The sequence below is a fragment of the Fukomys damarensis genome, unplaced genomic scaffold (genome assembly GCF_012274545.1).
Source record: "Fukomys damarensis isolate Sample0158 unplaced genomic scaffold, DMR_v1.0_HiC HiC_scaffold_37, whole genome shotgun sequence".
NCBI classification, from domain to species: Eukaryota; Metazoa; Chordata; class Mammalia; order Rodentia; family Bathyergidae; genus Fukomys; species Fukomys damarensis.
In genome coordinates, this window is record NW_022900949.1 from 2920167 (window position 1) to 2943635 (window position 23469).

Consider the following 23469-nt stretch of genomic DNA (forward strand, 5'->3'; position numbering starts at 1 on the left):
ATGCAACCTTCCTAGCAAGGAAGGGGGTGGGGCTGGGGCGCGCCCTGCGGCGAATAATTTAAAGGGGCCGCGCCTGGGTCCCCGGGAGGAAAGCTAGCGGTGTTGGCACGGAGTGGACCTTGGCCGCGGCTCCTAGGTGAGTCCGGGTTTCCATTGGCCCAGCAGGGGCATCTTTTCTATGTTCGTTAGACAGCTTCCTCATTCCCAAGATCTAGCCTTTGATTCCTGGTGGTGCCCGACTTCCTGATATTCCCATCCCCCCACCCCCCGTTCCTTGCTGAGGTTTCCGCACCGGCAGCAGGTGTGTCCTGGAGTGAAGGCGGCATTTACTTAGGAACGTGTCGAGTGGCGTTTATGGCCCAGCGACTACCCTTTACTATTGCGGTGGTGCCAGAAACAGCTTAGACGTCCCAGGAAAGTCCCAGTAATATTCCGCATGCCCCAGTATCTCAGCACTACCCACCCAGCCCCCGGTTTCCCTACTAGTGACCCGGCCTTCAGGATCTCTCAGTAACTCCAGAGTCCCGGGTTACACCTCCCAGCCATGGCGCCAGCATCTCTCCTGGGGCACGGCCAAAGACGTCATGACTTTCCCGTTCCGGGATAACCCCCAGCCGAAACCGACACCCTGAGCCCACCCCACTCCGAGCTTGCCAGGACTCAGTAGTGCTGAGGCCTCGGTATTTCTCCAGGGTCCCTTCCTTGGGTGCCCCGGCTCCCGGGTCCTCCAGGCGGGATGAGTCGGGAGCCACGCATCCCGCTGCGCTCCCAAACTCTTGGCTGGCGGGCCGATTTCCTGAGGTGGGGCATCTAGTCTGCAGGGGCCAGGGAGGGGACCGTGCCTGCGGGGTGTCCGGACCGCTACCCGTTGGCGCCGGGGTGAGGTCGGACGGGCGGGGCGTCTGGGCGACCCTGTGTGTAGGTGAAGGGTGCCAAGGGTCAGGGGACTCGCCTCACCCCCTGGCCCCGGCCGGAAGGTCAGTTTGCTCCACGCCTCTCTAGCTCTCGCATATCCCTATATAGCGGTGGGCCAACCCACCCAGCGCAAATGGAGAAGCAGCCCACGCCGCAGGTACCCAGGGGCGGGGCTTGCTAAAGCGTATGGGGCTGGATTGAGGGGTGGGGCCTGTTGCAGGTACCCGGCAGGCCTAGATTGACAATTTGCACGGGGTTCCGCTTCACTTGATTCCCTAGGACTGCGGGCTATCACATCTACTGCCCGGTTCGAAGCTACCGATGGAGGCCCCGCTGCAAACTGGGATGGTAAGAAGTGGGAGTGTGCAAAGGACTACAACTCCCGGCGTGCCGAGCGCGCACCGTCGGAATGTCGCGAGAACGGAGTTTTCCCTGTTCCGGTTGAACTACATTTCCCGGCGTGCAGCGCGAGCCGCCGAGTCTCTGGAAAGCGTCGTCCCCCCCCCCGAGGGAGTAGAGCTGTCCCATTCTGCAGATGAGGACACCAAGTCATGAGATGAATGCGACCTTCCCGGGGGCGGAAATAATGGTCCCGGGATCCCAGGACGTCGTGGCCCCCGAGGAGGGCTCGGCGGGACGGATGTGCGGTTCACAGCCAGTGCCGTTCATCCCTCAGGTGCTGGGCGTGATAATCGGGGCCGGAGTGGCGGTTGTGGTGACCGCCGTGTTCATCCTCCTGCTGGTGCGGAGGCTGCGAGTACCGAGTGAGGACCCGGGGCCCCTCGGGGGAGGCTAGGGGCGGGGAGCCGAGATGTTGGGTTCCCTGAAGCCCTGGGGGTGGGGATCTGCTGGAGTCTGCGCAGAGCTCAGAGCAGCCCTGTCCTCCCTTGTCCCCAGAAACCCCAGCCCCGGATGGCCCGCGGTATCGGTTCCGGAAGAGGGACAAAGTGCTTTTCTATGGCCGGAAGATTATGCGGAAGGTGAATCCGGGAGCCCCTGCGGACCACGCAGAGGCCCCGCCCCTTCCCTGTTTACACTTCTTAGTGGGCATCTCCAGCCTTGATGCAGGGCCCTGGATCTGGCTCTCCTCTCTCCCCGAGTGACCCATCCTCCCCTCATTCTCCCAGGTGTCACAGTCCACTTCCTCTCTGGTGGACGCCTCCGTCTCCACCGCTTCCCGGCCACGCATGAAGAAGAAACTTAAGATGCTGAACATTGCCAAGAAGTAAGGCTGTACTGTGTGTACCTGGCGCTGGGGAACATTTCAGGGGTCTTTTAAGTCATCAGCCCACACCGAACTGTGTATCTCGGGATTCTTTGAACCCCACGAACTGTCCGGATTCTTCTTCGCATGTCAGAGGCACATCTCCAGGCTGGCCTGAGAGCCAACTCAGAGCTCTCCTATACCACAGGCCATCTCTGGGGTCTCTGACCCCTGCGGCCTGCCTCAGTGCTACTCCCCTACCACAGGGCTATTCTGAAGATTAGTTACTCTATAGAGAGAGGGCTGCACCTGGAGTCTCCCCACATTACAGGGTTTTTTCTAGGGACCCTACTAGGGGAGATCATAGATGTTTCTGTGACTGCCAGAAGAACCACTCTGGCTTCCATTCTGCAGGAGTTACAAAGACCTCAGCAATCTTTCTGTAGCACAAGGCAGCTCAAACACTGAAAACATAGGAAAGACATCTTAGGGGTCCTCATCAACAGCGAAAGGCTGCATCGTGGGGTTTCTTCCCACCAGGGGGTCATACTAGGACTCTCCAGGACCAGCCAGGGTGCCCCGGGTCTTTCTCTTGATCTCAGTGGAAGTGCTGTCTCTCGGTTTTTCTCAGCCAGTGGAGAGTCTGCGTCTCACAGGTGTTAGTCCCTAGTGTCTGTGCACTCTCGAGGAGCCACCCTGCTGTCTCAGTGACTGTAAAAGGGCTGTCCTGGGGCCAGCTCTATGACCTCTGGGAAGGGCTCACCCAAGATCTCCCCGATGAGAGTTATATCTGGATTGCTCTGCGTCACTGAGTTGGATTCATCACTGAGTTTAATCTGCTCATGCTAGAGGGTCTGCCTCAGGGACTTTGTGCTAGTGGAGCGGCTTTCTCGGTGGTCACTTTGACTTGTGGGGGAAGGGGTGTGCAGGTGATTAGCAGAGGTGCTATTATCTGGATTCTTTGCATGTAATAATACCAACCTCAGGGATCCCTGTGGCCATCAGAGGGGCTGTCTCAGGCTTCATTGAGACTGAAGAGGAAGGGCTATCTCAAGGACCTTTTTGCCCTCTTTTTATCTTTTTTTTTTTTTTCTCCAACATCTCAGGTGTCTTTACAAAAATATATATCTAGGGCCAGGAATTTAGCTCAGTGGTGCCCACACCTGCCTTGCAAACACAAGGTCCTGAGTTTGATCGCCGGTACCAAAACAAACAAGCACCCAAAAAGCAACATGCTATATCTAGAGTCTTCAGGTAGAGTCTTCAGATAGAGTCTTCAGAAGAAACCTGAGCATGTCCCTGTGAGGGACACTATCTTTTGTGACTACTAAAAAGACTGCTTCAGGGCTCTGGTGTTTTTTGGTTTTGGGGGTTTTTTGTTTTTTGTTTTTTTTCAGCACCAGGGATCAAACTCAGGACCTTGCGCTTGCAATGCAGGCATGGTAGCACTGACGTAAATTCCCAGTCCTGGTGGTGGCTTTTGTTTGTTTGTTGTGGGGTTTTTTTTGGTTTTGTTTTTGTTTTTGAGACAGGGTCTTGCTGTGTTGCTGTGTAATTCGGGCTGACCTTGAACTCACTGTGTAGCCCAGGCTGTCCTCAAATTTGCTGCAATCCTCTTGTCTCAGCCTTCCAAATGCTAGGATTATAGGTGTGCACACAACTACTTGACTTTGCCATTGTATTACAAAAGCCACAGCGGATGCTGTGCAAATGAATGAATGTGGGAGCATGCCAATAAAACTTTATTTAGAAAAATAACTAGAGGGCCTGATTTGGCTAGTGGGCCAGAATTTGCTCTATGAATGGAAGAAAGGGCTATGTGGGGGTCCTGTTTGCCTGAGCCCTCTCCTTGCCATCTCTCCCCCTCCTCTTCCCTCCAGGATCCTGCGCATCCAGAAGGAGACCCCAACCCTGCAGCGGAAGGAGCCCCCACCCTCAGTGCTGGAGGCTGACCTGACAGAGGGCGACCTGGCCAACTCCCACCTGCCCTCTGAGGTGCTCTATATGCTCAAGAATGTCCGGTCAGTGCTGGAGGGTGTGGGCAGTATGGGGGTGCCCTGCGGAGCTGGGGGGTGCCCCGATCTCCTGCGTCACCACCCCACTGCCCTCCGCCAGGGTGCTGGGCCACTTCGAGAAGCCGCTTTTCCTGGAGCTGTGTCGGCACATGGTCTTCCAGAGGCTTAGCCAGGGCGACTACGTCTTCCGCCCGGGCCAGCCAGACGCCAGCATCTATGTGGTGCAGGACGGGCTGCTGGAGCTCTGCCTTCCAGGGCCGGTGAGTGGGCCCCGCTAGGAGCGGGGAGCTACGGCCAGACCCTGCTGCTGGTCAGCGGGGAGCAGTGGTCCCTGGGGTTGTGGAGTCAAGCGTCAGAGGAGGGAGACTCTTCGGGGTGCCTCGGGACGCTCAGTGGTCACAGTGAGGTACAGGAAACAGTTGCTGGCCAGGAGGTTTGGGCCCAGGGTCACAGGGTGAGGGCAGCCCTGGCCACGTTCCCTCATGTCTCAGGATGGGAAAGAGTGTGTTGTGAAGGAAGTGGTCCCCGGGGACAGCGTCAACAGCCTCCTGAGCATTCTGGACGTCATCACGGTAAGTACCCGGTGCATGGCACAGAAAGCTGGGGCTGGAGGCTGGAGGTTGGGATAGTAGGACCCCGGGGACTCAGCTCTGATCAGTTGTAAAGGCTCAGGCACCAGTAGGGGATGGGGGAGCCCTTGACCGTCTCTCTCCTTTTCCGCCCTCCCTAGGGCCACCAGCATCCCCAGCGGACAGTGTCAGCCCGGGCAGCCCGGGACTCCACGGTGCTGCGGCTTCCGGTGGAGGCCTTCTCCGCTGTCTTTACCAAGTACCCAGAGAGCTTGGTGCGGGTGGTGCAGGTCAGAGAGCCTTTGGCCTCCCTCCCCGCAGCAGGGGCCATTCCACCCGTGCCAGGCATCGGTCAGCAGGCGCTGGAGCTGTGGTTATCGCTGGTGAACAGCCGGCCTTCCCCAGGGCTGTTGGCTGGGCCCCATTTCTCCAGATACTGGGCTTCTCCCAGGCTCCCCTCTGGCCCCGCCCACACACTAGCCCCGCCCACCTGGCTGCTCCCACATCTGACCCCGCCCCTTCACTGACCCCTCCCTCGCACCCTGCAGATCATCATGGTGAGGCTGCAAAGGGTCACCTTCCTGGCCCTTCACAACTACTTGGGTCTGACCAACGAGCTCTTCAGCCACGTGAGTTGGGGGCAGTCGAGGCCAGGCCAAGGGGGTGTCGGGCAGGATGGGACCACAGGGTCAGGCCTCAGGCTGCTCCTTACACCCCCGCAGGAGATCCAGCCCCTTCGCCTGTTCCCCAGCCCTGGCCTCCCATCCCGGACCAGCCCCGTGCGAGGCTCCAAGCGGGTGGTCAGCACCTCAGCCACTGAGGAACCCAGAGAGACCCCGGGCCGGCCGCCTGACCCCACCGGGGCCCCACTGCCTGTACCTGCAGATAACAGAGGTGACTTCTGCCTGCCCGGCTGGCCTCCTGCCAGTCACCTCGGCCCTGCCCAGCCCCTGGGGGCACCCAGACCTGCGTCTTGCCCCTGGGATCCCAGCCCTCAGCCCCAAGGAACCCTTGGCACTGCTTTTCCTAGCCCCCTGGTCCCTACCCTCTGCTCCTGTCCCTAGTCCTGTGAACTCTGCTGGGAGGAGCCTGAGCCTTTGTCTCCCCCAGGGGACCCCATAAAGCCCACCTCCCTGGAAGCCCCCACAGCCCCTGTGCTGAGCCGCTGCATCTCCATGCCGGTGGACATCGCAGGTTTGGAGCATGGGGGCTGCGGGGAGGGCATGGGGAGAGGACCCGGAGCGGCCGGCCTTCAGCCCAGCTGCTGCCTGTCCGGTTTTCTTCTGTGCAGATGGTGCTTCTTCCCGCCGTCTTTGCTGGCGTTTGCGGAGGTGCCTTCTCCCCTCCTCTGGAGGCGGAGTGTGCGCAGGGATCGCTTGTGCCTGCCGTGGCTGTGGCCCTTGGCATGTGGTTGGGTTGCGGTCCTGTCACCTCGCTGTTTTCATTGCCGCTGTCCTCCCACAGGCTTGCAGGGTGGCCCCCGCTCAGACTTCGACATGGCCTACGAGCGCGGCCGCATCTCCGTGTCCCTACAAGAGGAGGCTTCCGGGGGACCCGGAGTGTGCGCAGGGATCGCTTGTGCCTGCCGTGGCTGTGGCCCTTGGCATGTGGTTGGGTTGCGGTCCTGTCACCTCGCTGTTTTCATTGCCGCTGTCCTCCCACAGGCTTGCAGGGTGGCCCCCGCTCAGACTTCGACATGGCCTACGAGCGCGGCCGCATCTCCGTGTCCCTACAAGAGGAGGCTTCCGGGGGACCCCCACCTACCAGGGCCGCCAGACCAGCAGCATCTTCGAGGCAGCCAAGCGGGAGCTGGCGAAGCTGATGCGGATCGAGGTGGGTGGCCGAGGGGGCGGCTGGGGCGGGAGAGCGGGGCCTGGTTGGGCCTCTCAACCCCGCTCCCTCTCCAGGACCCCTCGCTGCTCAACAGCCGGGTCTTGCTGCACCACGCCAAGGCTGGCACCATCATCGCCCGCCAGGGGGACCAGGTAAGGCTGACCCCGGGAGCTCTAACCTGCAGCCTGAGCTTGCTCCCTCTGACCCCTGGCCTTTGATGTGGCGTCTGACCCTTTCTCTCCATATGGGCCGACCTCTTATCCTATGACTTACAAACAACCCCGAGTGTTGGGTTGTTGTGATCTTTATCCCTCACTTCCACCCCAGGTCCTCTGAAAGGAGCAGATCTTAACTTGTAACCACTGAACTTCTAAATCTATTTTTTGTTTTTGGTACTAGCATTGAACATAGGAGTACTCTACCCCTGAGGTCTACCCCCAGCCATATTAATTTTATTTATGGTAGTGGGAGCTAAACCCAGGGCCTTTGCACTGAACTATAATCCTTGGCAGTTTTTTGTTTGTTTTTTTAAGTCAGGGTCTTGCTAAGGCACTGAGTTGCCCAGGCTGGGCTTGGACTCATGATCCTCCTGCCTCAGCCTCCCAGAGTGCTAGGATTACAGGCACAGATGTTTTTACCTCCATGCCCAGCCCAGATGTTTGTTTGTTTTTTTATCTTGAGACCAGCTTTTGCCCAGGCTGGGCTCATACCTGTGCTTCTCCTACCTCAGCCTCCTGCATAGTTGGGATTACAAGCATGAGCCACTACCGAGGTCCCCTTGGTCTCTCCTGTGGCATTTATTACCTGACCTTTTGACCCAACAATATATCCTGTTATTCTGTTGATTCCAGCACTGGCTCCCAGCAGGTATGAACGGCAATCAGGACCTGATACCAGGAGCCTACCCTGGTGACAGTGGTTCTGAGCCTCCTGGCAGGACCCAGAGGTGTGGGGAAGTGTAGCCTGCCCACCCCCGAATCTCATGGGGGAAACTGAGGCCCACTGAGGTCTGGCCTTCATCTCAAAGCCCTGAGGCATAGAGGAGGAGTTCTGCAGCAGGCGGCACAGAGTCAGAATCAGGCTCTGTCTGAACTCCCTGTGTGATGTTAGCTGTAGGATTTAGAAAGTTCCAGGTTTCCTCATCTGTGGAGTGGAGGTGCAGAAGGTTTGCGGAGGTGACAGGCCTGGGAGAGAAAGTTTAGAGGTAGCATCCAGCCTGGAGGACCCGGGGTGACCCAGCAACGTGAGAGGCACAGAGACCCCAGCACCGCCTCTGGGTGATGGAGCTGGGAGCAACCCTGACACCCTCCCATGCTGCTCACCTCTCAGGGCAAGGCCTGTGCACTTTGTTCTGGGTGCTCAGGGACAGGCTGAGGAAGTTGGGTTATGCTGGGGTCCACACAGGCCTCCTGGGATTTTGTGAGCTTCATTAGGGACCCATGATCTCTAGTTCTCTCCAAAAGTTTATACCGGGGGTTCGCAACTACCAGGTGATTTTGCATCCTCCCCCCACAGGTACATTTGCCAACATTGAGACATTTTCAATTGTCACAACTTGGGAGTGTGTTTCCAGCACCCAGTTGGAAGAGGTGAAGCAGACTAGAATGACCAGGGCAGCCAGGTGTGGTGGTGCACACCTGTAATCCCAGCACTGGGGAGGCTGAGGCAGGAGAGTTGCTGTGAATTCAAGGTCAGCCTGGGCTACATAGTAAGGCTGTCTCAAAAACCTGAAGGAGAAAAGAAAAAGATTAAAGAATGCCCAGAGCAGTACAAAGAATTATCCAATCCAAAATGTCTAGGCCAGCAGCTCAGTGGTAGAGCACATATTTAGCATATATGAGGCCTGGGCTTCCACCCCAGCACCATGAAAAAAAGAAAAAGTCCCAGTAGGGTTAACACCGAGAAATCATGCTTTACACAGACACATCTCCAGACGTGTTTCATGGGATATCGGTATGGGCTGAGCATCCCTGTCAGAAAAATCTAAAATCCTAAAAGCTCCGAAATAGAAACTTTCTGAGCACTGACCCGATGGTACACGGGTACCCCAAATGCAATCCAGAACTCCTGACTGAGGAGGGCCCAAGTGTCTCGGTAGGGCTGGGGCTGGGTCCCACTCAGGGGTCCCTCGCGGTGCCCTGTGGGTAGAGCTTTGGCAGGTGACGTGGGTTGGGGTGGTAGGGGCAGGCTGGCTCCATCTCGGTACAGTTTCCGTTCCTTATTTAGGGAAGCCAGCTAAGCAGGAGAAAGAAATCTTGGTTTCCCAAGCACTGGCTGCATCCAGACCCTGTGTAGCTTGCTGGGTAGAGGCGAGAAAAACCAGTATGATCCCTGCTCTGTAATGTGTGCAGTGCTCACACAGGTGACCCAAAAGGGTCATCGGTTCCTGTAAAGTCCGGAGGGTGGAGCTGTTCTTGGAATCACAAAGCCAGGGCTACTGGTTGAAGCCGAGTGGCGCCCTAAGTGCACGACCTCTAGTTGAGGAGGAGGAAGAATTAACTGGGTGTAACCAGGAGAGAGTTTGTTCTAGGCAGGGAGCAGCTTGTGGAAGTGTCCTGTGGTGAGCGCTTGCCTAGCATATGTAAGGCCCTGGGTTCAACCCTCAGCCCCACCTTCACCCACACACACGGAGAGCAATTTTTAAAACGTCCCATGGTGAGAAGAAACATGCCGATCTCTAGGAAACAAAAGGAAGCCATCGGTATCGAGTGGAATGACGGCAGAGGGGCAAAGAGGACCATTTGAGGGGGAATCATAGTAATGAGATGCGATCCACACCCCTTGCAATGCACCCACTTAAAGTGGTGTTTTACTTTCACTGAGTTGGGCGACCCAAGTACTGCAATTTTAGAACATCTTTATCGCCTTGAAAGGCAATCCCATCCCTTTAGCTGCCAGCCTCCTACCTCCTAGGCCCCGCAGCTCTGGGCATCCATAGAAATAGAGATGTTTTCACCAGGTGTGGTGGCGCATGTCTGTCATCCCAGCACTAGGAGGCTGAGGCAGGAGGATCGCTGGGAGTTCGAGACCAGCCAGGGCTACATAGTGAGTTCCAGGTCAGTCTCAACAACATAGTAAGACCCTGTCTCAAAAAACCAAAAAAGAAAAAAAAGAAATGGAGATGTTTCTATCTCTGTGGCTGTGCTGCTGTGGGCTTTCCATGGAGGTGGTCACAGCGTGTGGCTTTCTGTGGGAGCCGTACCTTCAGGGTGTACCCTTGTGTTGGCGCGTCTCCTCTGAGGCTGACAGACCCATTGCATGGGTGGCTGCCGTGTTTATCCATGTCTCTCTAGATGGACATCTGTTTCCACCTTTTTGGCAGTTGTGAATAATGCTTCTGCAAACACGTACATACAAGTCCAAGTTTCGGCTTGGACATGTCTGCACTTTGTTCAGTTACAGACTTTAGAGTTGAACTGTATGTAGAGCTGTACTTTGAATTTTGGGGGACTGTTTTTTAACTTTTTCCAGAGCAGCTGCAGCAATTTGATATCCCTGTCCCCTGTGTATGAGGCGGCCCAATTTTTCACATTCTCCACACTTGTTTTTTTTTTTTTTTGTTAAATCAGGGATTGAACTCAGGTCCTTGTGCTTGTGAGGCAGGCAGCAGCACCACTGAGCTAAACCCCGGCCCCACGCTTGTTCATTCTAACCGTCCTTTTGGGCATGAGGTGACATCTTGTGGTTTTGGTTCACATTTCCCTGAGGACTCCTGATTTTGAGCACAGTTGCATGCTTGTACTGGGCCACCTGTGCTTCAAACAAGTGGTGCAGATCCTCAGCTGGTTTTGTTTTGTTTTTTTGAGACAGGGTCTCACTATGTCGTTGAGACTGACCTGGAACTCACTATGTAGCCCAGGCTGGTCTCGAACTCCCAGCGATCCTCCTGCCTCAGCCTCCCGAGTGCTGGGATGACAGGCGTGCGCCAGCGCGCCTGGCTCTCAGCTGGTTTTGTAATTGGATTTTGTGTCTTTTTATTATCACATGGTAGCGAGTCTTTATGTACCTAGTTCTGGACCCTGGTCAGATATAGGAATTGCAGATATTTTTCCTCCCGTTCCATGGGCTGTTCTTGCTTGCAAGTGTACTTTTATTTTCTTTTAAGTATTTTTCTTAGTCCATGTTTGCAGCACAAAGCCTACACTGCTCGCGAGGCGTCGTGCACATCTGCAACACATCTGGGGCCCCTTCCTTCATCCCTTTCCCCTCCCTCCCCCACTCCATCTCTTGATCCCTTTCCTATTGAGAAGGATCTAGTTCATTTTGCCTATCTGTTTTTCTTTTTTGGCTCTGTATTTATAATTTGAGTTTTTATCATAAGAATCTGTATGATATTTAATCTCATTTCACGTAACATTATATCCTCACAGTGCATGCATTGTCCTACAAATGACTCATTTGTCTTGTTTTTGTTTGTTTTTTTTTTTGTACCAGGGATCAAACTCAGGTCTTTGTGATTGCAAGGCAGGCGGCGGAACCACTGAGCTAAATTCCCAGCCTGATTTAGCTGTTATAAATTGTGTTGTTATAAACATGGGAATGTGTGTACCACTGTAATACAATGCTCTTAATTCTTTGGGGAAGATACCTAGAAGGGGAAGGTCTGGGCCATCTTGATGAAGTCTTATTTCTTTCTGATATGGTTGCTAGTGCCTTATGGTGGCATCTGTGAGGGCCCACTGCCAAATTCAGTGTCACAGGAGTCCGCCATCTTATTTTCTTCGAAGGGTGCGATAGTTTTAGTTCTTGTAATAGTATCTCTGGTCCATTTGGCAGAGCGTGAGATGAGTTTGACCCCCTTCTTTGCCAGGTGTTCATCTACTTATGTAACCAAAGAGGGTTTTACGCTCAGCGAGGCCCCTGTGTAGTTTTGGCAGAGGGGGCGCTGGAGCCCAAGTCCTCAAGCGCATCAGGCAAGCGCTCTGCCACTGAGCCACCCCCTGGCTCTCCGTAGGTGGTTTTCACAGCCCCCTGCTGGCTGTTCTGAAGAGAACTCGAGGCCCTTCATCTCGGCTTAGCGTTTGCTCATCGGTACTAATGTCAGTTCTGGGTGCTGCCGCAGAAACACACATATGTGCAGTTCTCCAGTCTGCAGGCTCACATGGATTCGGCCAACAAAGATGAAAAATGTAGTCAGGCCTTTGATAGGTGTGTGTCAGGAGCACGTGGGAGCTGGTCCCTTGGTAATTATGTAATGTAAACATGGCGTTTGCATTATACTGCCACTGTCAGTCACCCAGCGACTATGTAAAGCCTGTGGGAGGATGTGAGTGTGTTTGATGCAGCTACTACACACCTTTTATTTGGGGCCCTTGAGGCTCTGGTGCCCACAGGGGTCCCAGACCCAGTCACTGATGGGTCCCAAGGGAAGACCATACATTGCTCATATGCAAAATCTTCAACTTTCCAGGCCAGGGATTTAGCTCAGTGATTCCAGCACCTGCCTCACAAGCGCAAGGTCCTGAGTTGGATCCCTGGTACCAAAACAAAAAGCCCCTTCAGCTTTCCTTTTCCTCGCCCTGCCTGAAAGCCTGTCTCCTTTCATCCTCGCCCTCCCTTCCTCCTCCTCGCAGGACGTGAGCCTGCACTTCGTGCTGTGGGGCTGCCTGCACGTGTACCAGCGCATGATCGACAAGGCGGAGGACGTGTGCCTGTTCGTGGCGCAGCCCGGGGAGCTGGTGGGACAGCTGGCGGTGCTCACCGGCGAGCCCCTCATCTTCACCCTGCGTGCCCAGCGTGACTGCACCTTCCTGCGGATCTCCAAGTCTGACTTCTATGAGTACGAGACTGGGCCTCGGTTGGGGGAGGCCCAGGGAGACCTCGGAAGAGGCCACACACCCCTGTCCCCTCAGAAATGGCCTCCCGAGTTTGAGTCTTTCTTCTTTGGTCTCCCAGCCAGCACCTACTTTCTCCACTCCCTCTGGAGAGTTCCCGAAAGGCTCCCAGCCCACGCACCCCTCCCGCTCCCACAGGATCATGCGTGCGCAGCCCAGTGTGGTCCTCAGCGCAGCGCACACGGTGGCCGCCAGGATGTCGTCCTTCGTGCGCCAGATGGACTTCGCCATCGACTGGACGGCAGTGGAGGCCGGACGCGCCCTGTACAGGTGCAGTCCTGACTCCTACCTCGCTTCTCAGCTCCTGCCTAGGACAAGGACCCCTACTTGGCCTGACCGCCCCCACTTCACCCCCCAGGCAGGGCGACCGCTCTGACTGCACCTACATTGTGCTAAACGGGCGGCTGCGCAGCGTCATCCAGCGGGGCAGCGGCAAGAAGGAGCTGGTGGGGGAGTATGGCCGCGGGGACCTCATTGGAGTGGTGAGCCGGAGTCCCCCCCGCTGACCTCTGATCTCTCCCAGCCGCCCCCTCCAGCATCCCTGGTAATCTGTAATCTGACAGAGTGGCGAGTGCATCCCACCTGGTCCTCTTCCGGGGCTCCTTTCCATGGGGACTGGGGGTGGGGGGCATGGGGTGATGAGCCTGGTCTGAGTCGGCCCTCAAGGCCTATTTAGACTCTTCATGCAAAGAGGGGAGCCCTTCCTGTTATGGATTCCTGCCCTCTCCCTCTCCCCGGGGCCTAGTGAGCAGCAGGAGAGGCCTGGTTCACTGCACCCCGTCTTGGGGGGGACCACCCCACCCATCTGCACCAACGGTGGCAGCATACCCAAGCACACCTAGTCATGCACGCCGTCCTGCGCAGGTGGAGGCGCTGACCCGACAGCCTCGAGCCACGACAGTGCACGCCGTGCGAGACACAGAGCTGGCCAAACTCCCCGAGGGCACTTTGGGCCACATCAAACGGCGCTACCCGCAGGTGTGTCTTCCGGTGGGCGGAGCAGCGGGCCTGAGAGGCGGGGCCTACGGGTGGGCGGGGCCCGGGCCGGACCGGCGCTGGCTGTGTGGGGGCAGAGCGCAGATAACGGGGACCCCAGGCGCTCGCGTGGAGGAATGGTGGGATTCACAGTTGACCACTGGTCTTCATATCCTCAGGTCGTGACCCGCCTCATTCACCTCCTGAGTCAGAAAATCCTGGGGAATTTGCAGCAGCTGCAGGGACCTTTCCCGGGTGAGAGCCTGTCTGCTCCGGGGCATGCTGGGGGTTGTAGTTTAGTCCCCAGAGCATGCTGGGAGGGAAAGCCCTCTTAGGGGCTTGTTGGGAAACGGTTCACCATTTGAACCATGCTGGAGGCGGGGTTAAAGCCGGAAATGGAACCTAGGGTCCCGTGCATGCTGGGAAGTGGAGTTCTTGTTTAATGCACTCTGAAGTGAGTCCGTGGGTGCCGTGTAGGGTTCAGGGCATGTTGGGAAGTGGCCTCTGAAGTTATCAGCATGTTGAGAGAGGTAGATCCATGTCCCAGCTTGTGATTATGAGCAAGGGTGTACTGGGAAGTGAGCTGGGCTCAAGGCAAGCTGAAATGTGGGCCTGGGGTTCTACGAGACGGCGACCCAATTCCCTCAGGAGCTTTCACCCCGTGGGCTGTAATCTCCACCCCCGTGTTGGTGGTGGAATTAGTTGCTAACAAAGTACACAGAAAGGGCTGGGGAATGCAGCTTCCCCAGCGTAGAGGGCTTGACTAACACGCTCTGGGTCCAATCCCCGGTACCACGAGAAAAAAGATAGCAGAACGTCAGGAGCTGACAAGGACCGTGAAGAAAACAAAGTAGGGTGTTAATGTATGTGACCACGGTCAGGAGAGAGGGAGGCCTCGAGGACCATGAGCTGAGACCGACAAATGCAGTGGGCGAGACGCGGAAAGCACCAGGCAGGCCCAGCGCGTGGGGTTTGGTGGTCTTGAAATTGACTGAGAGAGAGATGGGAGCAGGGGAGGGTTATACAGGAGCTGCAGGCCTCGAGCGGGCATTTGAGGTAACTTGGCTGGCACTGGGGACAAAGATCCAGCCAGCAAGGGGACGGTGAGGTCCAGGGAAGAGGTGAGAGCTGAGGGCTTGGCCGACGCTGTCACTAGAGAAGCTGAGAAGCAAGAAATGGGTCAAAGGTGTGTTTATTCCTGCCTGCTTTTGTGTTCTACAGGAGCCCAGGCCCGAATGGGGTGGGAGCTCCCATGGGTCTACACTGGCACAGTGAATCTGAGTTGTGTCATGGGTCCCTCTGAGGAGGTCAGGGGTAAAGTCAGGGTTGGCCGACCGAGCTCTAACAAGTGTTGCTAGGGCTGTGGGTCCAGAACTGGGACTGTGGCCTTCAGTGTGGTCCGGTAAGGACTTGGAGCAGCTGGGAAGAGCGGGAGGAGGACGAAGCAGACGTCTCCTCTCCTGCAGACGCAGGTTGCACAGTACCTTTCACCCTGTACCGTCTCCGCAGGCTCGGGGCTGGGCGTCCTTCCCCACTCGGAGCTCACCAACCCCGCCAGCAACCTGTCCACGGTGGCGGTCCTGCCGGTGTGTGCGGAGGTGCCCATGATGGCTTTCACGCTGGAGCTGCAGCATGCACTGCAGGCCATAGGTCAGTGGGGTGCAGGGACGTAGTGAGGTTCAACCCTGGGCCGCTGTGGATGGACGCACCTCGCTGGGGGAGAGGGAGGTGGGCCGCACAGGGCCCAGGCCGCCTTCTGGGGCTGCAGACCGGCTCCTAAGCACCTTCCTCACCTGCTCCCAGGCCCCACGCTGCTGCTCAACAGCGACATCATCCGGGCACGCCTGGGGGCTTCGGCGCTGGACAGGTGTGTGGGACGTGGCAGCGGGGAGCAGGGTTCGCGAGGGGGGCCTGCCAGAGCCCCGATTCTTTCAGATAGGGGTGGAGTGCCTGGCGTGCACCGCACCCCTAGGGCAATTCGCAGGCAGTGGGGCAAGGCTTTCCCCGGGGGCGGGAACTTCCCAGGACCCCTGTTGTGGGACTAAGCTCTTCTCAGCTAGGGACTCTGGTCTCTGGGGAGTGAGGGACCCCGATAGCCATGACGATGACACCCCTCCCATTCCGTGCCAGCATCCAGGAGTTCCGGCTGTCAGGGTGGCTGGCCCAGCAGGAGGACACTCATCGCATCGTGCTCTACCAAACGGATGCGTCGCTCACGCCCTGGACCGTGCGCTGCCTGCGCCAGGCCGACTGCATCCTCATCGTGGGCCTAGGCGACCAGGAGCCCACGCTTGGCCAGGTCCAGAGCCACAAACGCCGACACCCCTCCCCCAGCTCCTCCCCCTGGAGCTGGGCCACGAGCACCTCCCCATAAGGCCAGGCCATCAGGGACCCCCTTTTGGCCAGGTGGGGAGAGGAAGACCAGCGACCCTGTTCTCCCTTCCGCAGCTGGAGCAGATGCTGGAGAACACAGCTGTGCGCGCCCTCAAGCAGCTCGTGCTGCTGCACCGGGAGGAGGGCCCCGGCCCCACGCGCACCGTGGAGTGGCTCAACATGCGCAGCTGGTGCTCGGGGCACCTGCACCTGCGCTGCCCGCGCCGCCTCTTTTCTCGCCGCAGCCCGGCCAAGCTGGTGAGGGGCGGGGCCCTGGAGGAACAGCCCACTTCGTGTGGGTGTGGTTTGGGTGGGTGGGGATCTGGCTGGCTCCACCTCCTGTGGGCGGGGCCTTGAGCTGAGACGGCTGCAAAGATCAGGAAGTACCTGGGGAATCCACTAGGCCCGGTCCCCACCCTCCTTACTCCAGGCTCCATTTCTCCCTGATCCCAGCACGAGCTCTACGAGAAAGTCTTCTCCAGGAGGGCAGACCGGCACAGCGACTTCTCGCGTTTGGCGCGGGTGCTCACGGGAAACACTATCGCCCTGGTGCTGGGCGGGGGCGGGGCCAGGTGAGGGGCGGGGCCGGCTCTGGGGCGGGGCTTCTCCTGGGGCGGGGCGGGCGCCTGAGGGGTGGAGTTGCTTCCCGGGATGGGAAAGGACCCCGGGAGGCAGGACTGGCAGCTTATCCCGGTGGCTGAGGGGCAGGTGAGGAGCTGGAAGCTCCTGAGGCGGGGCCTGGCGGTTTCTCAGCTTGTCACTGGGTCTCCTCCTCCCTGCAGGGGCTGCTCGCACATCGGGGTGCTGAAGGCATTGGAGGAGGCTGGAGTGCCTGTCGACCTGGTGGGGGGCACGTCCATAGGCTCCTTCATCGGGGCTCTGTACGCAGAAGAGCGCAGCGCCAGCCGCACCAAGCAACGGGCTCGGGAATGGGCCAAGGTGTGTGCTGGGGACGGGGTGGCCACATCCCAGGAACACTGAGACCTGATTCGGGAGTGGGGAGGGGCTTCCAGTCCTGGGTGGTGTGCTTCCTAGTTTGATCTGTGAACCCTGCCTAGACCCTTGTAGACCCCGGGACTTCCGGGCTGGTGAGCCTGGTCCCTAGGTCCCAGCTAGAGCAATCTAGACCCTCCTCGGTCAGCACCTCGTTAGTGGCCCTGGGGGACCACACCGCCATCCTTGTGTGCTCCCGGCTCAGCCCTGACCGTCTCTCTGGGACTCCGAGGGGCCCCCTTTTGACCCGGCCGGTGCCCTTTTCCCCAGAGCATGACTTCCGTGCTGGAGCCCGTGTTGGACCTCACCTACCCAGTCACCTCCATGTTCACGGGCTCGGCCTTTAATCGCAGCATCCACCGTGTCTTCCAGGATAAGCAGATTGAGGTACGCCCACCTCCACTTCCGCCCTGCCCGGCCCTCCTTCCGGCATCCCTCTCCTCCTTCCCCTGCCAAGGCCCCTGTCCCCATAGGACCTGTGGCTGCCATACTTCAACGTGACCACAGACATCACTGCCTCGGCCATGCGTGTGCACAAAGACGGTGGGTGCCGCCCTGCCTGGCCTGCTATAGCTGCTGTGGTGGGGTGGGGGTGGGGGGCAGCTTTAGGGAGGGCAGCTGAGCACCTGGGACGTTGTTAACATGAGTGACTGTCCGCTGTGGCCCAGCCGCTGACCACTAACCATCACCCACTAATGCCCGGAGGCCCCAGGTACGTCCTTCCTCGGGGGTGGGGACCCGGGAGGCTCTTCGGGCTCCTCACCCGCTGCCCCGTCCCCACAGGCTCTGTGTGGCGTTACGTCCGGGCCAGTGCCTCCTACTGCCCCTACCTGCCCCCACTGTGCGACCCCAAGGACGGGCACCTGCTGGTGGACGGGTGCTACGTTAACAACGTGCCAGGTCAGCGAGCCCGCGGGGCTGGCTGGGCCTCGGAGCACGTCTGAGTGTGTCTCTGTGCGTTTGTGTCTGTGTGTTCCACGGGGCAGGCTCTCTCTGGCGATACGTGCGTGCCAGCATGACGCTCTCGGGCTACCTGCCCCCGCTGTGTGACCCGAAGGACGGGCACCTGCTGATGGATGGCGGCTACATCAACAACCTGCCAGGCAAGTGCTTCCCGCGAGCTCCCGCCCAGGCCCGTGCATGAGCAGGCAGGTACACGTGGACATGTCGAGGGGAGGACTTGGGGCAACCAACCTGTGCACAGCTGCCGGGGCACACACGTGTGCACGCAGTAGATACACGGGTGTTCCCACAGGCAGTGATGTGTGCAGTTGAAGAGTACGTGTGTGTGCGTGTGGCTGTTAGATGCACACAAGAGGGACACAGATTTGTGCACAGACACGCGTGTACACCAGGAGCAAGGGGATCGAGGCGGACACCTGTGTGTACACGCCGGGCACACTTGCTTGTGTGTTCTCTCAACTGCTCACACGGTAGTGGAACGTTCACGGGCACACAGACGAGTGCAAGGATGAAAGCAGGCACGGAACTCACACGTGCCCTGTGTGTTCTGTTCCACATGCGTGTGTCGGCGTGCAAACAGGATGGGGCACCTGTGTGGCCAGGTTAAGTGTGGCCAGGTTAAGCGTGCTTATGTGCCCCGTCTTTACCAGTACAGACGTGAGTCAGGCGGGGCACAGCTTCCCCCGCTCACACCCAGAAGCACGCGTGTGCACATAGACGTGTAAGTTAGCTGGGCACCCACCCACATTCCCAGGGACAAGCTGGCCCCCTGTCCACAGCGGGGCATCTGCACCCGGTCACTTGCCTGTTATCTGCGGCTGTGTTTGAGTGACAGCCACACACGTGTGCACAGGGGCCTACACACGCACGGGTGCACGGCACCCTCAGCATACACTGAGGCAGTTGCAGGTCTAGAGAAACACAGGTGGATCTGGGTGTGTGTGCGGAGATTTGGGCTGCCCAGGGTTGTGTGTGTTCAGCGACACCACAGGCACATGGGCACGGCCCACATCCCCAGACACCAGTGCCTAAGGGTTGTGTGTGCAAAGTGCGAGGGAGGGGCAGCCCCGTCTCCATGCCCCTAGGCCCGTGTAGGGCTGCCCTGGGCTCGCAGACCACCCTCCCCGCTGGGCCAGCCCCCCACCCCTCCCTCAACTTCCTCAGCGTTGGTTTCTGTGCCGTTTGCATGAACGCATGTTGTTTGCGTGGCATCCTTGTGTGGCACTCGCGTGATGGCATTGGCGGGACCGGGTTGAACCTCCCTTCCCCGGGCTCTGGTGGGGAGCAGCCCGCTGACGCCACCGGCCCCACAGCGGACATCGCACGCAGCATGGGTGCCAAGACGGTCATCGCCATTGATGTGGGCAGCCAGGACGAGACGGACCTCAGCACCTACGGGGACAGCCTGTCGGGCTGGTGGCTGCTGTGGAAGCGGCTGAACCCCTGGGCGCACAAGGTGAAGGTCCCCGACATGGCCGAGATCCAGTCCCGCTTGGCATACGTGTCCTGCGTGCGGCAGCTGGAGGTCGTGAAATCCAGCTCCTACTGCGAGTACCTGCGCCCATCCATCGACTGCTTCAAGACCATGGACTTTGGGAAGTTCGACCAGATCTATGTGAGCTTGTGGGAGAGATACGGTTCTGCCTGGTAACCCAGCAGACAGTTTGACTATTTGCAGCCTGGAACAGTAGGAGAGGAAGGATTCTAGGGATCTATCCAGAACCAATAGGAAATGGGTCAGTAGTTGATTAGTGATGTCTGCAGTGGGCCTGACATATGAGTCACTGGTCTGTTAGTGATGTCTGCAGTAGACAGGGCATGTGGATCAGTGGTCCCTTAATGATGTCTGCAGTGGGCGTGGCATGGGACTATGGCTGCCTGTTCTCTGTGCATAAGCTGGGTTTCTTGTTATGTGCCAGCTGTGTTGCCCAACACCCTGGATAGTGATTTTTTAATGCTCTTCATGCATGGGTAGAGTGACAGCAGTGATCAACTACGTCTGGGAGGTGGGCAGGAGCGGTGTCACAACTCAAGCCAAGTGAAACTGGCCAGCAGCTGCTGCCCAGAGGCCCAAGTTGAAACATCTGATGTCCTTTTTGGGACCGCTGGGAAAGCACTGTGACAGATCAGTGGTATCTGCTGTGGCCTTGGGAGATGGCAGCAGCCACAGTCATACTGGGGATAAGTTTGAACACCGCCACCTTGAGGCCCTTGGTGCATGCCCCACCGCGTGGGGCTTCATGGGAAGCAGTGATTGTCAGCAGTGTCCACAGGGGCACAGACCGGAGGCATAGGGCTGAGGTACTAGGAATGGCTGGCTCTGGGGTGATTTTAATCTTGGGTGCCTGATCCCCTAAAGCCTCAGGCACTTGAGGGGACAGAAAAGGGGCTGTTCAAGGGGGTGGGTGGGCGGCAGGCACAGCCCCAGCTCCCTTGCTGTCGCAGGATGTGGGCTACCAGTACGGAAAAGCAGTGTTCGGAGGCTGGAGCCGGGGCGACGTCATTGAGAAAATGCTCACAGACCGGAGGTCTACGGACCTCAATGAGAGCCGCCGCACAGATGTAAGCCTGTGACCCCACATCTCCACCACGGCCAGGGCTCCTCTCTTCCCCCGGACCTGACGCCCTGGGTCCCGCTGGGCCCCTCGGAGCATGGCTGACGCCGAAGGGCACTCCCCGGGATCTCTGCTGAGGCCCAGGACCCACGCCTCCCAACGCCACCCCGCAGGTACTAGCCTTCCCCAGCTCCGGCTTCACCGACTTGGCGGAGATCGTGTCCCGGATTGAGCCCCCCACAAGCTACGTCTCCGATGGCTGCGCCGATGGTGAGGGGCCGAGAGGGAGCCCTGGAGCCTGGGCTGGGCCCGCAGCTGGGGGGCCGTGGCCGGAGGTGCCATGCCAGCCTGCACCCCTCACCTGTACCCCGCACCCCATTCCAGGGGAGGAGTCCGATTGCCTGACAGAGTACGAGGAGGATGCGGGACCGGACTGCTCGAGGGATGAAGGGGGGTCCCCCGAGGGTGCCAGCCCCAGCACCGCCTCGGAGGTGGTGAGCACGGGGGCCGGGGGAGGTCCGACCGGCGCGTGCTGGGTGACGGGGCACGTGGTCGGCCTCTTGGGGCGGTTGAGTCGCAGTCCCCCGAGGAAAGGCGGCAGGGGAAGCCCAGCGTATTAACGTCATCGCACCGGGCGGGCTGTGCTGCTGGGCTGAAGCCACCCTGGACGCCCGCATGAGGCGGCTCCAAGGGGCAGGCAGGGAGGAGGACCGGCTCTGGGTGGCCAGGGAAAGTCCCCCCTGGGCTGCGCTGGTGTGGGTGGCGTGGCCGGTGTGCGTCCCGGGGCTCCCGTGTCAGTGGCCTATGCCCGGCGACACCTGCGCGTGGCCTGTTCCCCCAGGAGGAGGAGAAGTCCATGCTCCGGCGGCGGTGCTTGGTGCCCCAGGAAGCTGCTGGCTTAGGCGCGGATGCTTGAGGACCGCGCCCCAGGCGGGGCTGAGGGAGGCCGCGGGAAGCTGCCCCCTCCTTTGCTGCTATGCTGTGGCTCTCCCCGGGGCCCACACTGGACTGGCCTGCCCGGCCCACCCTTGACCAACCGTGCCCCTGATAAACTGCCCCCTCTTGGAAGCGGTCCGGTGTCATCTTTGGGTTTGGGGGGCTCCTCACCCTAACCTCGGGCTCAGAACGGCCAGGGCTGGGGTCTGGAGAGGCCTGAAGGTGGTCCCCGCGGTGACAGTTCTCATATGGCCCTGGTGTGCTGCTGGGTCAGGGGGATCTCGGGGTCCCTCTCCTGCTCCTCACTTCCCTACTTGGTGCCCGTGGCCCGCACCCCTCGGTTAGCCTGGCTGTGAGCGAGTGCTATGGCACGGGGTGTGCCGAGTCCCTCCCAGCCGATCTCCCTCGCTGGGACACAGCCCACGGGGCCTGAGACACCCCTCCGGGGGCTCCCGCTGCCGAGGTCTTCGGAACAGGCAGGTCCCCACCGTGCGTCGAAGCCCGTCCCCTGGTCTACCTCACTGTCCCGGATGCTGGCTCAGACTGTGAGAGCCGCGGCTGCCTGGCCTACGTGCGCCGACCCGTCCCCTGGTCTACCTCACTGTCCCGGATGCTGGCTCAGACTGTGAGAGCCGCGGCTGCCTGGCCTCGGGTGGTGACCCTTCCGTCCCTGGTGGCTTCCCCTATAAGGTGGAGGTGGTGCTGGGGTCTGCCTCTGCGGTGTTGTTTTTATGGGACTCCAGCCTGGGCCCCTGGAGGATCTGGCCAGGACCCCCCCTTCCACTGCATGCTGGACCCAGAGTGGTGCCCCAAAGAAGGACTGCCCGAGGGTAATGGGGAGCCTTGGAAGGTTTCTTTAGGACTCTGGATGTTGCAAAAGGTACAAAGCAAAATATTGCCATTTTAAGCATTTTAAAATGTAAAGTTCAGCTTATAATCCCAGCACTCAGGAGGCTGAGGCAGGAGGGTCACCACGAGTTCACGGCCAGCCCAAGCTACACAGAGACCTGTCAAATAAAAAAAATGTAGCCGGGCGTGGTGGCGCACGCCTGTAATCACAGCGCTCGGGAGGCTGAGACAGGAGGATCGCTGTGAGTTCAAGACCAGTCTGTGCTACATAGTGAGACCCTGTCTCAGACAAACAAAATAAATGTAAATTGGCATTCATACATTTGCGTTGCTGTGCAACTGTCACCACCGTCCACCTCGTCCCAAGCTGAAACTCTGACCCATGAGACGTGAACTTCCCCTCCCAGGCCCTGGCACCCCCATTCTACTTCCTGTCTCTGCGGGGGGGGGGTCTGACCGCCTGAGAGCAGGTCCCTGAAAATGCGTCCCTTTACGCCTGACTTACTTCACTAAGCATCGTGTTCTCACATTTCTTCCACCTGTCGCATGTCAGAATGCCCTTCCTCTTCGGGGCTGAATACTATTCCCTCGCGTGGGTGGACCACATTTTGTTTATCTGTTCACCCACTGGCCAATGCTTGGGTTGCTTCCCCCTTTCGTTGTTGTGAACTGTGCCGCTGTGAACATTGGTGCATGTCGGGCTTTCTGCTTTCGGAGCCTGTGGGGATATTCTCAGGGGAGGAATTGCTAGGGTCTAGGGTAATCTCGAGTTTAAATGAAGCGCTTCGGGTCTTCCGTCCGAACAGCACCGTTTTTCAGTCCCAGCGGCCGTCCTCGTACTTGGCCGTCAGCACCAAGGACAGGGAGGGCGCTGTCCGAGGTGCTAAAGCGGCCCCATCTGTTGTAAACTCTTTGCCCGGTGTCTCTGTCCTCTCCGGGTTACTGGGTGTGGGGCCCGGGCAGCACATTAAGCTGAACATTCTCCCGGACGTGGGCGCCCGTCAGGGCCTCCCCGCGTTTGGTGCTTCGCTGCGTCTTTGCCCCTCTGCTCCAATCTCACCAGCTTCTTTCTGTTCCTCTGTCTCTCCGCCGATTTCCACCTCCAAGACCTCTGCCCTTCACGATGTGTGTGTCTGAGTAACCCTATACTACAAGGCCACCTCTTCGGGCTGCCTGAAGACCTTCCCTGCCACTATGGGGGAAAATATTACTACCATATTTGGGTTTTTTAAAAAATTCATTCATTCACTCACTCAGGGTCTCATGATGGAGCCCAGGCTGGCCTTGAACTCACTACATTGCTAATGTTAGCCTCCTGCCTCAGCCTCCCGAGTGCTGGGATGACAGGCATGCACCACTACACCTGGTGACTGTCTCACTTTATACCAAAGAAAATTGAGGTTTAGAAAGTTTCCTCAGAGCCGGGTGTGGTGGCACACGCCTGTCATCCCAGCA

At 58.6% G+C, this 23469-nt stretch overlaps 1 protein-coding gene across 1 annotated transcript; it reads left to right on the plus strand.

Annotated features, from left to right (window-relative positions):
• The first annotated feature begins 145 nt into the window (after positions 1 to 145).
• On the plus strand, positions 146 to 21297 carry Pnpla6 (patatin like phospholipase domain containing 6). The gene is given in 36 exon segments (XM_033759797.1): positions 146 to 801; positions 1024 to 1072; positions 1195 to 1263; positions 1592 to 1679; positions 1813 to 1895; positions 2043 to 2140; positions 4000 to 4140; positions 4235 to 4394; positions 4626 to 4706; positions 4865 to 4993; positions 5252 to 5332; positions 5426 to 5597; positions 5814 to 5897; positions 6168 to 6438; positions 6440 to 6536; positions 6611 to 6688; positions 12110 to 12315; positions 12509 to 12640; positions 12729 to 12852; positions 13235 to 13348; positions 13525 to 13600; positions 14855 to 14995; positions 15149 to 15212; positions 15476 to 15644; positions 15794 to 15976; positions 16172 to 16290; positions 16501 to 16657; positions 16982 to 17098; positions 17185 to 17254; positions 17495 to 17611; positions 17698 to 17814; positions 18988 to 19289; positions 20120 to 20236; positions 20403 to 20499; positions 20614 to 20723; positions 21071 to 21297. Coding segments are annotated over 36 exon segments (4353 nt in total). The 5' UTR covers positions 146 to 736; the 3' UTR covers positions 21146 to 21297.
• The last annotated feature ends 2172 nt before the right edge of the window (positions 21298 to 23469 follow it).